Source organism: Dendropsophus ebraccatus, chromosome 1 (genome assembly GCF_027789765.1).
Source record: "Dendropsophus ebraccatus isolate aDenEbr1 chromosome 1, aDenEbr1.pat, whole genome shotgun sequence".
Classification (NCBI taxonomy): Eukaryota; Metazoa; Chordata; class Amphibia; order Anura; family Hylidae; genus Dendropsophus; species Dendropsophus ebraccatus.
Window position 1 is genome coordinate 195,756,168 of NC_091454.1, and position 15,049 is coordinate 195,771,216.

A 15,049-nucleotide genomic window follows, 5' to 3' on the forward strand; every position below is an offset into this window, starting at 1 on the left:
CACCTGAGGGCGGAAAGCCAGAGCCCGCTGAAAAAGAACAGACAGGGCGGAAATCTGCGAACGCAAGGTGGAATGACTGAGGCCTTTATCCAGCCCGGATTGTAAAAAGGAAAGAATCTTGGGCGTGGAACACACCAAGGGGTGAAAATTATTCTGTTCGCACCAAGAAAAGAAGGCCTTCCACACGCGATGGTAGATCCGAGCTGACTGAGGCTTACGGGCCTTAAGCATGGTTTGGATGACTGGTTCCGAGAACCCACGAAACCTCAATACCGCGGCTTCAACAGCCACGCCGTTAAACTCAGCTGAGGTAAATTGGGGTGGAACATTGGCCCTTGTGAAAGGAGGTCGGCCCGCAGGGGAAGTTGCCAGGGGGCGTCGGCCAGGAGGTGCACTACGTCGGCGTACCAGGATCGGCGCGGCCAGTCTGGAGCGACAAGAATGGCGGAAACGCCGAGTGCCTTGAAGCGCTTCAGGACTCGTGGGAGAATGGGCAGAGGAGGAAAGGCGTAAACCAGGGAGAACTGCTCCCATGGGGTCACCAAGGCGTCGACCGCGAACGCGCAAGGATCCCGGGCTCGAGTCACATAGATGGGGAGTTTGTGGTTCAGCCTGGAGGCGAAGAGATCTACGTCTGGGAATCCCCACCGCCGGCAGATTTGAAGAAACACCTCGGGATGTAGAGCCCATTCGCCCTGATCCAGTCTTTCGCGGCTGAGGTAGTCCGCCGCCCAGTTGTCCACCCCGGGAATGTGGACTGCCGAGAGGGCTGGAACAAAACGCTCCGCCCAATGGAGAATGCGAGCGGCCTCGGTCATGACAGAGCGGCTCCTGGTGCCGCCTTGACGGTTCAGATAAGCAACGGCGGTGACGTTGTCGGTCTGAACACGGACCGGGTAACCCCTCAGGAGATCGGTCCACTGAGACAGGGCGAGAAAGATGGCCCGGAGCTCCAGGATATTGATGTGAAGCCGAGCCTCCATCGGCGACCAAGAGCCCTGAGCTGTGTGGCTCCCGAAGACAGCCCCCCACCCGGACAGGCTGGCATCCGTAGAGACGACCAGCCAATTGAGGGGGAGGAACGAGCGGCCGAGGAGGACCACCGGAGACGTCAACCACCAAAGAAGCTCCCTGCGAACAGCAGGGGACAGGAGGATCTTCTTGTGGAGAGACAGAGGGGACCTGTCCCATTGAGACAGAATCGCCCGCTGCAGAGGGCGCGAATGAAACTGAGCGAAGGGGATCGCCTCGAAGGAGGAGACCATCTTGCCCAGGACTCGCATGCAAAGGCGAATCGAACAGGGGGCGCCCGAGCGGAGCAGAGAGACTGCCGAGCGCAGGGAGGCAACTTTGTTGGGAGGAAGGAGGACACGGGCCGTCTCGGTGTTGAATAGCATCCCGAGAAACTCCATAGAGCGGGAGGGAAGTAGGGAAGATTTTCGGTAATTGATCACCCAACCGAAAGTGGTCAAGAGATCGAGTGTGATCTGGAGGCTGGACAAAGTGTCCTGTTTGGAGCGGCCCTTTACCAAGAGGTCGTCCAGGTATGGCAGGACAGCCACCCCCTTTGACCGAAGCAGAGCCATCAAAGGTGCAAGGATTTTTGTAAAGACCCGAGGGGCCGTGGCGAGCCCGAAGGGCAGGGCAACGAACTGGAAATGTCCAGAACCGACGGCGAAACGTAGGAAACGTTGATGACTGGCTGCGATGGGAACATGCAGATAGGCGTCGCGGATGTCTATAGATGCAAGAAATTCGTCCTGCTCTAGAGACGCGACCACCGACCGCAAGGATTCCATGCGGAACCGCCGAAGGCGAACGAACCTGTTCAGCCGTTTCAAATCCAGGATAGGACGGACCGAGCCGTCCTTTTTGGGGACTGTGAACAGATTGGAATAGAATCCCTGGAAATGCTCGGAGGGAGGAACTGGGACCACAACTCCTTGAGCTAGGAGATTCTGAACCGCCCGAAAAAGCTCGGAAAGCCGCGCCGAAGAGCGTGGGAGATTTGACGGAAAAAAGCGAGGAGGCGGCATGGACGCGAACTCGATTTTGTATCCTGAAGACACCACCTCCCGTACCCACACATCGGGCACATGGGCGAGCCAAATCTCCTTGAAGGAGAGCAGACGACCCCCTACTTGAGGGAGAGACCCGACAGGGAAAGGACCATCAGGAAGAAGACTTGGGGGCAGGACCTTTAGAAGGGCGAGAACGGGGCTGCCAGGAGGGGCGGGGTTTGAAAGAGGGCTTCCTAGAAGGAGCTGGAGGCGCATCCTTAGCCGGCCGACGACGCGCCGGAGGCTCAAAGGAGCGGAAACGGCTGGAACGCCTGTGAGGCTGAGGGCGCCGGGACCGGTTTTGAGGGAGCAAGGAACTCTTCCCCCCTGTAGCGTCCGAGATTATTTTATCAAGCCGCTCCCCGAAAAGTCTGTTCCCTGCAAAGGGAAGAGAGGTCAGAGCCTTCTTGGAGGCGGCATCAGCTGACCAGCATTTTAACCAAACAGATCGTCGGATGGCTACAGAGTTAGCCAGGGACCGCGCAGACAAACGAGCAGCTTCCTGAGAAGCGTCGCACAAGTATTTGGACGCATGCAGAATCTGCGAGGCCAGAGGCAGGAGATCCTCGCGCGGGGTGTCCAGGGAGAGGTCATGGACTAACTGCCTGGCCCAAGAGGAACAAGCCTTGCTGACCCAGGATGCAGCAAAGGTAGGACGTAGGGCCGAACCGGCCGCAATAAAGACAGACTTCGAAAAAGCGTCGATTTTCTTGTCGACTGGGTCAGTGAGTGAAGCACCATCTGCCAGAGGCAGAGTAGTTGACTTGGAAAGTCGAGAAACCGGAGGGTCCACAGAGGGGGGCACTGTCCATGTAGTGACCAAGTCAGGGGAGAAGGGAAACAAGGCCTCGGCACGCTTAGAGGATGGAATCCGCCGGTCAGGGTGATTCCACTCCTTTGCTAGAAGATCTTCAAAATCCTTATGGTTGGGGAAAACCAAAGGCTGTCGCTTATGGCGACTGAAAGAGACTTCACTCCTGGAAGTAGAAGGGGACTCTTCTGCAATATGTAAGGTGTCCCGCACTGCACGGATCAAGGCCTGCACTGCAGAGGCCAGCTGATCCTCCCTGTCGGACTCTGAGGCAGAGTCAGAGGGGTCCCCCGAGGTGGCGGAGAGGGGTCGCTGGGAAGCGGAACCGCCTGCAGTGGATCTGTCCGGAGAAGGGTCTGAGGAACACCTAGAAGGTGACCGTGAGACAGAGAGTCTAGATCTCCTAGAAGGTGACCGTGAGACAGAGAGTCTAGATCTCTTATGAGACCGTCCTCTGGAAGGCGAGTCAGGAGATACCCTGGAGGGTCCCGCCGCTGGAGGCGCTTGGGAAGGCAACCGCTCAATGGCATGGATCATGACCTGGGACAGCTTAGAGAGGTCACCGATCGCCTGGGACAGGGATCTAGCCCACTCAGGGGAGGCTGCATCTGAACCTGCAGGGGAGGTCTCCTGGGAGGTGGCACTAGGGTTAAGGCATAGCAGACAGAGGGGGCCAGGCTGACCGCAGGGGAACTTTTTATTGCAGCGAGCACACGCAAAGTGTGTCGCCACAGCCGCAGGAGCGAGCTGCCTAGGGGGGTCGTCCCGGGGACCAGACATGGTAGCTAGGGCTGGTAGCCTGGAGAGTGGAGGAGGGGAATATCACCCACTGGGTGAGCCTACCCGACCCTGGAGCTGCTGCGGCACTGGATGCTGGAGCTGCACTGGATGCTGGAGCACGCTGGATGCTGTGGATTCTGAGCTGCTGCTGCTGTGCACAGGGAGCTGAGGCTGCTGTACTGGCAGGCAGAGAGAACAGCAGGTGGCCACAAGCTGCTGCGCTGCAGAGACGAGAGGAGGAAGGGAGGGGGCACAGGAAGGAGCAGGTGGGGGCTACAGGAGTAGCCAATAAGAGACAAGCTAGCGGCGGGAAGGGCCGAAAACGGGCGGGCGCTCCGCCCCCGTGACGTCACTCGTGTGCGCCGATGCGGCCTAGCTCCGGCAGAAGCCGGGGGCTAAATTTATGGGCAGGCCGGCGGCAGCGAGACGGCGGCGCGGAGCGCTGAAGAACGCGGCCGCCGGCAGAAAGGAAGGGAGAAGAGCCCGGTAAACCACCCGGTCGCCCCTATGGAGCTGCTGCATGCGGGCAGGAGCTCCAGAGACTCCCTCCACCCCCTCTCCCTGAGAAAGAGGCCCGCACAGACCATCTTGCCCAGGGCCTCTGAGAGGGAGGCAGGGAGGGAGAGAGGCAGGGAGGGAGAAAGACAGGAGGGGAAGAGGCAGGGAAGGGGAGTAATTAGGCGCCCTGGTAGGATGACCCCCCCCAGATTCCAAAGAGGGCTAAGGACAGGAATACTCACCTGTCCAGCGTCTTCAGGTGCGCGCAGGGTCACCCCTTCGGTCACCTCGCACCTTTGTGGGGGACCGGTATCCTGCCGCAGGGAGCGGGCGTTGGGGGACGGGTGACCGGCGCAGGGAAAAGAAACTTTCCATGCACCCTCAGGGGGAACTGCGTCTGATGTGGCAGCCCACGCCGACGGTCCCCCTGATAACCTAAAAGAAAAGAAAAAGAAATAAAAAATGGAGGTGCATGCACCTGTGTCTACCTCCTACGGACACTAGACTAAAACTGAGTTAGCCTGGTGCCTGTAGGAGGGGTATAGCCTGCCAGGCGGAGTCACTTCTTCTTCTGTCTAGTGTCGCCTCCTAGTGGCAGTAGCCTATACCCACTGGTGCTGTGTCCCCCAATGACAGGCACAAGAAAAAAAGAAAAAAAACATTGAGATAGAGTGTACCTGATCTCCCAGTGCCGCCTGTATGAAGCTGAGCAGGACTTCATAGGTCTCACGAGTCTCCTTGGTTTTAGGTTTATATATAATTCCCACCATTTCATCGATTCCTTCTGACAAGAGGGTGAAACCTTTCATCTTGTTTATGTCATGTCTGTCTTCATCTCTCTTTCTCCTCCTAAAAGGGGAACACAACGTAATATAATACAGTTAGAGAAGCTCTCTATCCTATATCACTCTGAATTGATAGGGGTGTTATGTCAAAAGAACAAGAACATTGAATACGTCTGAAAATAATCCTTCCCCATGAGGTAAACAGCACATAGCTGTGGATGACACGTCGTAACTAAAGATTGGTAGGGGTAGTGCGGCGGTAAAGAATTATTCACAGAATAACACACATTACAAAGTTATACAACTTTGTAATGTATGTTATGTCTGTGAATAGCCCACTTCCCGTGTCCCACCACCCCCACCCGTGTACCCCGAAGTGTGGTGCGCTATACATACCTGTCACGTGCCAACTCGTCTCCGATCTTCAGTCATTGGGGCAACCTTCGGACGGCCGGGCCGAATCCCTCCGACCGTCCTGAGTGCCGGCCCCCCTCTGCCGTGTCATCGGCTGCTCAGCCGCGATTGGAGACGAGTCGGCAAGTGACAGGTATGTATAGCGCACCACACTTCCGGGTACACGGGTGGGGGTGGTGGGACACGGGAAGGGGGCCATTCACAGACATAACATACATTACAAAGTTGTATAACTTTGTAATGTGTGTTATTCTGTGAATAATTCTTTACCACCGCACTACCCCTTTAACCCTTTGAGGACCAGGCCCAAAATGACCCAGTGGACCGCGCAAATTTTGATCTTAGTGTTTTCGTTTTTCCCTCCCCCCTTCTAAGAGCTCTAGCACTCTCAGTTTTCTATCTACAAGCCATGTAAGTGCTTGTTTTTTACAGGAATAGTTGTACTGTGTAATGGCGTCATTCATTTTACCATAACATGTATGATGGAATTCCAAATATATTATTTATGAAGATATAAATAGGTGAAATCGTAAATAAGAATGCAATATGGTAACGTTTGGGGGGTTCCTGTGTCTACGTAATGCACTATATGGTAACAGCGACATGATATTATTCTATAGGTCAGTCCGAACACAACCATATGCAGGTTTACACAGATTCTCTAATGTTATATATGTATTTTTTTATGAAATCCTTTTTTTTGGCAATTAAATATTAATAAATTGGGCCTATTGTGACGCTTATAACGGTTTTATTTTTTCACCTACGGGGCTGTATGGGGTGTCATTTTTTCCGCCATGATCTATAGTTTTTATTAAGACCATATTTGTGAAGATCGGACGTTTTGATCACTTTTTATTGATTTTTTTTAATATATAATGTAACATAAAATCGGTAATCTGCGCACTTTTTCCCCTCTTTTCGTGTACGCCGTTTACCGTTCGCAATAACGCTTGTTATATTTTAATAGATCGGACAATTTCGCACGCTACGGTATATTATATGTTTATCTATTTATTTATTTTTATATGTTTTATTTATATAATGGGAAAGGGGGGTGATTTAGACTTCTATTGGGGGAGGGGTTTTGGGGTAGTGTAATAGTGTTTTGAACTTTTTTTTTTTTTTTACACTTTTGAAGTCCCTTTGGGGGACTTGTACATACAGTACTTTGATTTATACACTGATCATTGCTATGCCATAGGCATAGCATTGATCAGTGTTATCGGCGATCTGCTCATTGAGCCTGCCTGTGCAGGCTCAGTGTAGCAGATCGCCGATCGGACCGCACGGAGGCAGGTGAGAGACCTCCGGCAGTCCGTTTCAACTATCAGGACCCCCGCAGTCACACTGCGGGGGTCCCGATTGGTAAGTGACAGGGGACTCCCCCTGTCACTTACACTGCAGCGTGTCATTACCGGTGAGGTCCCGGCTGCTGTTTGCAGCCGGCCCCCACCTGCTATGAAGCACGCTCCGCTCCGGAGCACGCTTCATAGCGGGAGAAACACCCAGGACGTAAGGTTACGTCATGGGTCGTCTGGGGACAGACTTCCATGATGTAACCCTACGTCCAGGGTCGTCTAGGGGTTAACAGGGCTTTAAAACATTTCAGAGTTCAGCAGAGGCCAAGCATGCTCACAGCCGCTCTATCCACTTTCAAGACTTGTGATTAGTTGCAGCGATAGGGCCCTTAACAACTGACTGATCAGTTCTCTTGTGGATCGGGGAAAACTTCTTAGCTTGGGATTGGCCCTCTAACTTTAATGTGAAAAAGGTGAGCACAGATCTGCTTTGTGCAAACTACAGAAACCACACGGATAACTTCCAGCGGATTTCGTGCACGCTGCCGCTTGAAGTTCCACCCGTCCCATAGGCTCCAATCTATGCTTAGGCAGATTCCGCTGTCTGCCCAAAGAACATGTCAATTCTTTGGGCGGACAGCGGAATCTGCCTGAGCATAGAATGGAGCCTATGGGACAGGTGAAACTTCAAGTGGGAGTGCACGCGGAATCCGCTGGAAGTTATCCATGCGGATTCTGTAGTGTCCACATACCCTGACACAGGAAGTCCTGCCAACAAAGTGATGAATTCTTTCACCAAAATCATTAGTTCATTTAATCAAGTTCCCCCTTTCCTGCATCTGCTACTTAAAATATATGATGCTTGTACATTCCCACTATTTGGTGTTTGTGACATAAGAAACTAGTTTCCACAAAGACAGACATGGCCCAGTGTTTTACCACAGCACTCACTTAGCTCTTCTCTCCTCCTGCATTTGTGGCTTGGTTTTTTGCGCCTTATCCCCCATGCGGGTCCCTTCCAGTTTCCCCACCAGTGACAGCACCTCCCCAGTGGGCTCATCTCGGCGGGTCCTATCGATCAAGGAACGATCTGCTTGAAGTACGAGGTTAGAGTTCTAAGGAAGAAGAAAGCAAATTTTAATTTAAAAAAAAAGCAGCGATGTACACATTATCTGTTCGTGTTTTAGGTTACACACTACACATCAGCAACATGATAAGACTGAGGGTAGTTGTAGATGTAAGTCAATAACGCTTAGTGCATACACAGGGCAAGCAATTTAGATACCTATATATACCTATATAAACCATATATATAATCAAGGTATAGTGTTTATAGGGGTATACTACATTCAACCTATATACCTATATAAACCATATACATAAGCAAGGTATAGTGTTTATAGGGGTATACTACATTCAACATGTTTTACCTTTGCACACAATAGGTGATAGTTGTCCAGAATGTTCAGGGTATAACCCCCTTAGGTGACCACTAATTACCAAGACACATGTGCTGCCTCTCCTACCAAATTCTACGGTATGGAGCAGACATATAGCAGATAATACCGCTCATCTATCTTCATCAGTCCGATAAAGCTTAATAGAGCTCGCAGAATGTATGTCCACAAACGTCTATTCATTCCTAGTGGGATCTAAGAGGAGGGACTGCCAGGCAACCAGACCCTTATTACCTACTGTGATCCCCAATGACACCAGCAAGAAATACTCTCCTGGGATTACTACACAGATATAAAGTAACCAAACATGAGAGAAACTACGGTACTATGAAACCAAACTGAAGGGTCGGAGGTGGATTTTTTTCTACTGAGAAAAAGAAGTTCCACTTTTCCTGGAAAAGCTCTATCCACAAACAACTAATTTATATAATATATATATATATATATATATATATATACACACATGTTTTAGTTTCTATCACTTATGTGACTCCATGTCTGACCATGTGGCTCTAATAAAAAGAACAATTCTATATCCTCAGTATTTCTGGTATCTAATAAAGTTCCATTATTCTTTATGTAACTTCTATTTGTAGACACAAGAAGTCCACCATCCACGTATCAGTCTGAATTCATACTGTAGCTTCTTTACTTTTTCCACAGACTCATTATCTTATTTATTAATGACGGGGTTCAGACCCAGACTATTCAGGAGAAAGAGCGGGGAGGAGTGTGTGCTTGGTGTTCTCTCTCTCCCAGGTCCATGCCATGTAATTCTATGGGGCTGTTTCACAAAGACACAGTGTGTGTGGTCCAAACACTCGCACCAATTAAAATATCTGACACGTCAAAAGCTTTCAGGAGCTGCAGGCAGGCTTCAAAGTGTACCTCCAGTAGTGGGGGCAGTTTTGTGAATAATCACAGGGGAAGTCATGGGGGCCATGGTAGATGAGTATGTGTAAAAGGGGTTATCCAGCACTTAAAAACTTTTACTATATTTTGCTGACTTTATATAAAACATACCAAACATCTTATCCTCAGCAAACTCCCCCCATGCTTCAGAGTTCCTTGCTGACCACAGCCACCGTCACTTCCTAACTAAGCCAATTGCTGACTATTGGTCCTTTAACACGGAGCAATAATTCGCCTAATCCAACGATTAACTATTTCGTAGTAACGATGTGTTTTTTATAATGATCAGCATTTTAACAGATCGATATATCATTTGAAAAAATTGTTATTGCGATCGTTTTAAGATTGCTTAAGCCCATCTCACACATAGGGTGAATCGGTAAAAGACTGTTTACACGCAGCAATCTGCAAGTTTTCAGTGAACGACGTTTGAGAACATGTTGAAAGATCACAATGACCGATTTCTCGCTCGTCGCTTGATCGTTCGCTGTGTTTACACAAGCCGATTATCACTCAAATGCGATCCTTATCGCAAAAATTCAAATGATAATTGTTTTGTGTAGAAGAACTATAAGACGGGACATCACCGCAGCCAGTGATCAGCCAGTCACTGCTGAGACAAGTTTATCCCGGACGTGGTGGCAGCTGTGGTCAGCAAGGAACCTGGAGACGCTGCAGAGCGACACTGGAGGATCTTGGAAAGGTAAGAATAAGAGGTTTGTTATATTTTACAATAGGGCAGCAACATTTAGGGTACAAACCCACTTGACGTATTTGCTGCGTGAATCAGTCTTAAAAATAAGCAGGCAAAACGCAGGTTGGCTTTATACAATTGTTCTGCGTTAAAATACGCAATTGCGTATTTTTGAAGCGTGAAGCTTGTTGTTAGCAAAGCATCAGTTGTTAACAACCTGTGCGAAAAACGCATGTAGCTTCACGCTTCAAAAATACGCAATTGCGTATTAACGCAGAACAATTGTATAAAGCCAACCTGCGTTTTGCCTGCTTATTTTTAAGACTGATTCACGCAGCAAATACGTCAAGTGGGTTTGTACCCTTAGGGTACAAACACACACGGCTTATACGCTGCGTATTTACTGCTGCGATACGCAGCAGATTAGATCTAAATAACTGAACACAGCATCAAATCTGCTGTGTGTGTTTGTACCCTTAAGGGTATATTCACATGAACGGACTCGCAGCGAGATTCTCGGTGAGAGTCCGGCAGGTCCTGGCAGTTCCCACACACTATATACTTGCTGCGGTCAGTATGTAATTCTACCGCCCTTAACCCCTTCTGCTCCCCCGCTGTAAGCATACATTACCTGTCCTTGCTGCACGGGTCCGGCGTCCTGCTGTCCCGCCCGGCCAATCAGTGGCTGCGGCTGGGCAACACACTGATTGGCCGGACGGGAGAGCAGGACGCCGGGACCCCGTGCAGCAAGGACAGGTAATGTATGCTTACAGCGGGGGAGCCAGCCGGGAGCAGAAGGGGTTAAGGGCGGTAGAATTACATACTCGCTGCGGTCGTTCAGACCGCAGCAAGTATATAGTGTGTGGGAACTGCCAGGACCAGCCGGACTGGCAGCGAGAATCTCGCTGCGAGTCCGTTCGTGTGAATATACCCTAAAACGGATTTTTATTGCCGAATAACCCCTCTAATTTTTTTTAACTGTATCCAGAATAACCCTTTATATGTCCTTTAATATCCCTATTCTAAGAATCTATGGGGGTCCCGGCAATCAGACCCCTACTGATCAACATATTATTCCCTATGTTACAGATATTGGGTGAAAAGGGAATACCCCTTTAATGTCTTGGACCCTTTACAGATTACATTGGCGATGCCAAAATATACCTACAATGTGTGGCCATAAAGCGGTGTGTGTGGGCAGCAGCAGCAGCACACCTCATAGACTCACTTAGTGACTGTAGTACTATGGTACACCAAGTCAGTGAGGATCTGCTGGTGTTATACATCCTGTTCACACAGTCAGGTAAGTATTTCTGCAGGCTGCAGGCCCCACAGGTTCCTTTATTGCTGCCATTTCTGCTCTCAAGACAAAGAAAACCTGATTTTTTTTTCTGCCCCAGAATAGAGGTGCTCCTGTAGAACTACAAGTCTCAGCACTGACATAAGCAGGAGCATATAGAGCTGTAACCTACAATCTGCGGTTCCCCCACTATTTACAAACTATAAAACCCAACATGCCATGGCAGAATGACTGTCCGGGCATGCTGGGCTTTGTAGTTTTACAACGGAGAAAGAACCACATGTTGAAGACCACTGACGTAAATCTAACTGCAGCTGTAGATGAATCGCTGATTCTGTACCGGCCTCCTCCATTGCGCACAACAGAGCTATGACCTATCATATCCTCACCGGACTCCCGAGACGGTATATCACACCATAACCGAATTACTTACCGCCTTATACTCGTACTGAAGGCTACGGGCAGTTACATCCGCCATGGCGACGTCGGCTGCCCGGTCTACGCTTCACACACGGGGCAAACAACGCGCTAGAGACGAAACTTCCGCCCTGGCACTTCCGCTTCCGGGTTGCAATGCCCTGTAGATGGATTTTTTTTTTTAAATAAACTTTATTTTAACTTGTTCAGTTGCGGACATAGGTTATGTTTTTGATAACAGTTGCACAATGAAACGAATTATTTTTTAAAATAAAACTAGACATTTAAAAAAAAAAAAAACTATAATATTGTTTTTCATTCCTATCTATTTTATCACACATTCATTCCCTATCTGCAGGACAAATTGTTTGTCACTTGAATACCCCTTGAAGTAAACTTGACTGTTTCAGGTTCATGTGATTCTAAACCCCTTGTTATAAGTCAGGGCCGTCACATTACTGTACTTATACTGGTGTGTACTGGTCCCCTCATATGAGACCTTTTGCGCCCCTTTATAGTTACCATCCTTGACTGCACCTGAAACCTAAAACAGTAGTTTTTTTTGGTTTGTTTATTTTTAAACTACAAACAGTACAATGTATCTGCCCAAATTTATAAATAAAGTTATTTTCTCAATCTTCCATTATATTCCACAAGGATCTATTTATTGTTTTTTATGTATTTTATTGAATTGTTGCATCATGTGACTTCTTTATAATTGTCTTTCTTGAGGGTGTGTTCACACGTACAGGATCTGCAGCAGATTTGATGGCGCAGATTTGAAGCTGCAGATTCAAAGCAAACCAATTCTGGGCCATCTAATCTGCTGCGAAATTGCTGCAGATTCAAATCTGCGCCATCAAATCTGCTGCAGATCCTGTACGTGTGAACGCACCCTTACTCTATTTTTTTTTCCTTCAAGAATTTAAAGGGAACCAGTCAGTCCAATCGGGCTGATATAGTTCCCTGAACCGCTGTATACAGCTCCTGCAGCAGCCGTGGAGAGGATAAATGACAGTCAGAGAGGTCCCTTACTAGCCTCTCTGCCTGTCAATCATCCCTCCGAGCATGCTGACAGGCGGAGCGCGCTGACAGGAAGACGCCCAGATGACTACTTCCCCGCCGCTGCCTGTCACGCGCACGTGGGATTAAAGTCCTTTTTTTCGGCTATACAGCTCCTGCTGCAGCCGTGGACGGTATGTGCCGCATCTGCTGCAGGAGCTGTATACAGCGGTTCAGGGAACCATATTAGCCTGATTGGGCTGATTGGTTCCCTTTAAAGAGCCTTCTCCATTTGGTCACTCTTCTAGTCATCTCCATATTGGTTGATTTCCATACTTCTCCTTCTTCTTTTGTGTCCTCTGTATCACCACTCTCATTGTCATCAACTAGGTCTGATGGTTCCTATACTTCTATTCCTCAGTTCATCACTTCCTCTTTTTGGTCACCTTCCTCGTCATCTTCTATTGTTGAGTCCCATACTTTTATTCTGCCTTTCACAATTAAAGGGGTATTACAGTGAAAAAAAATATTTCTTTCAAATCCACTGGTGTCTGAAAATACCTGAGATTTGTAATTTATTTCTATAAAAAAATGTCCAGTCTCCCAGTACTTATGAGCTGCAGTATGTCCTGCAGGAAGTGATGGATTCTTTCTAGTCTGACACAGTGCTCTCTGCTGCCACCTCTGTCCATGTCAGGAACTGTCCAGAGCAGTAGCAAATCCCCATAGAAAACCTCTCCTGCTCTGGACAGTTCCTGACATGGACAGAGGTGGCAGCAGAGAGCACTGTGTCAGACTGGAAAGAACACACCATATCCTGCAGGACATACTGCAGGTGATAAGTACTGGAAGACTGGAGCTTTTTAAATAAAATTAATTTACAAATCTGTATAACTTTTTGACGCCAGTTGATTTGAAAACAATATTTGCTCAGAAGAGTACCACTTTAACCATTTGGTCACTCTTCTTGGCATCATCTAATCCACAATCTTTTTAGTTGTTTAAGGTTTCTGTTTTTATTTCCCCCAGCTCACCATTCTTATAACTTTAATGATAATTTACATCCTTCATCTTCTGGACGACTTTTATCAATCCTATGGAGGGGGCTCTTCTTCTTATAATTCTAAAAAGGAAATAAAAGGAGAAATCCGGCAACAATTTTTATTAAAGTATTGTATTGCCCCCCAAAAGTTATACAAATCCCCAATATACACTTATTACGGGAAATACTTATAAAGTGCTTTTTTCCCTGCAGTTACTACTGCATCAAGGCTTCACTTCCTGGATAACATGGTGATGTCACTTCCTGGATAACATGGTGATGTCATGACCCGAGTCCCAGAGCTGTGCGGGCTGTGGCTGCTGGAGAGGATGATGGCAGGGGGACACTGAGGGACACAGGGCACTGGAGGGACACTGAGTGTCTCTCTGCCATCATCCTCTCCAGCAGCCACAGCCGCACAGCTCTGGGAGTCGGGTCGTGACATCACCATGTTATCCAGGAAGTGACATCACCATGTTATCCAGGAAGTGACATCACCATGTTATCCAGGAAGTAAAGCCTTGATGCAGTAGTAAGTGCAGAGAAAAAAGCACTTTATGTGCATTTCCCGTAATAAGTGTATATTGGTGATTTGTATAACTTTATTTTTTTTGGTACTATCACTAGGATAAGTCAGGAGATGTACACACAGTGCGATCGCTCTTGTTTGTGTGTCACATGACCTGGAGAGACTCATAATGTAAATCTATGGGGCTATTCAGGTCTCAGATAGAGCGAGAAGAGGAGCTTCCAGCAGCACGGCCAATCCCTATTCATTCTACTGATCAGTCAGTGTCTGAACACCCAAATACCGACCAATAAAAACGTTTGACATGGCCTCTAGGATATGTCAAGTTGTTTTAGTCACATGTAAGTTGTTCGTACAGTTTTTCACTGTCTGTCCTGTGAATACGTCTTTTTTTAGCTATAATCGGTTTAAGTAACTATTCTTTAAAAAAACTCCTGACATTTCATAGCAACACGTCAAAAGTTTGCATCATTGTTCTATAGGCTGCCATTTTAACGGAGATCACTCGTATTACAAGTTTATAGGAGAGAAGAAGGGTCAGAGCGAGTGCTGCTGAGCGCATCTACCCCTATGTTCTAGCGATTGTCAGGGGTCTCAGCACCTGGACCCCCACTGACATGTCACTATGACCTATCAGTAGTTTTTTTTAAATGATTGGTAACCTTGAAAAATTGGCAGATTTTGTTATGATAATGCATCTATTGATGTCAATGAAGAATCAGGTGTTAGTGCACACAAGGGGGAAAAATTTAACATTCCAATGCCCTTAAAGCAAATGTACCGCTTCCCTATATAATTTTTTTTATATGACCTGGTTGGCAGCAGTGCGTAGATCCCGACGGCACTGGGATCTGTTGCCTGGTTACCACCATCTGCGCTGGATTCTCTATATACAAATAGGGTGGCTCAGTGCACTGCAGACGGATCGGCTCCCCAGTGCACCATTAGCCTCTCCCTTCTGGGGCGCAGCAAGACTAGATTCAGGAGACACGTCACAGAGGGAAGGGGATATCTGTGTACTGGGGGTGCCGGGCCGCCTGCAGTGCA

The 15,049-nt window shown here is 48.3% G+C and overlaps 1 protein-coding gene across 1 annotated transcript in view; it reads right to left on the reverse strand.

The window, feature by feature from the left end:
• SNRNP200 (small nuclear ribonucleoprotein U5 subunit 200) overlaps positions 1–11,583 on the reverse strand; it is a 35,686-nt gene extending 24,103 nt beyond the window's left edge. The window contains exons 1-3 of the mRNA XM_069943435.1: positions 11,446–11,583; positions 7,601–7,764; positions 4,827–4,998 (exon numbers count right to left, since the gene is read on the reverse strand). Coding sequence (XP_069799536.1) covers positions 4,827–4,998; positions 7,601–7,764; positions 11,446–11,490 — 381 coding nt within the window. The 5' untranslated portion in view covers positions 11,491–11,583. The remainder of the gene's footprint in view (positions 1–4,826; positions 4,999–7,600; positions 7,765–11,445) is intronic.
• Positions 11,584–15,049: the final 3,466 nt, after the last annotated feature.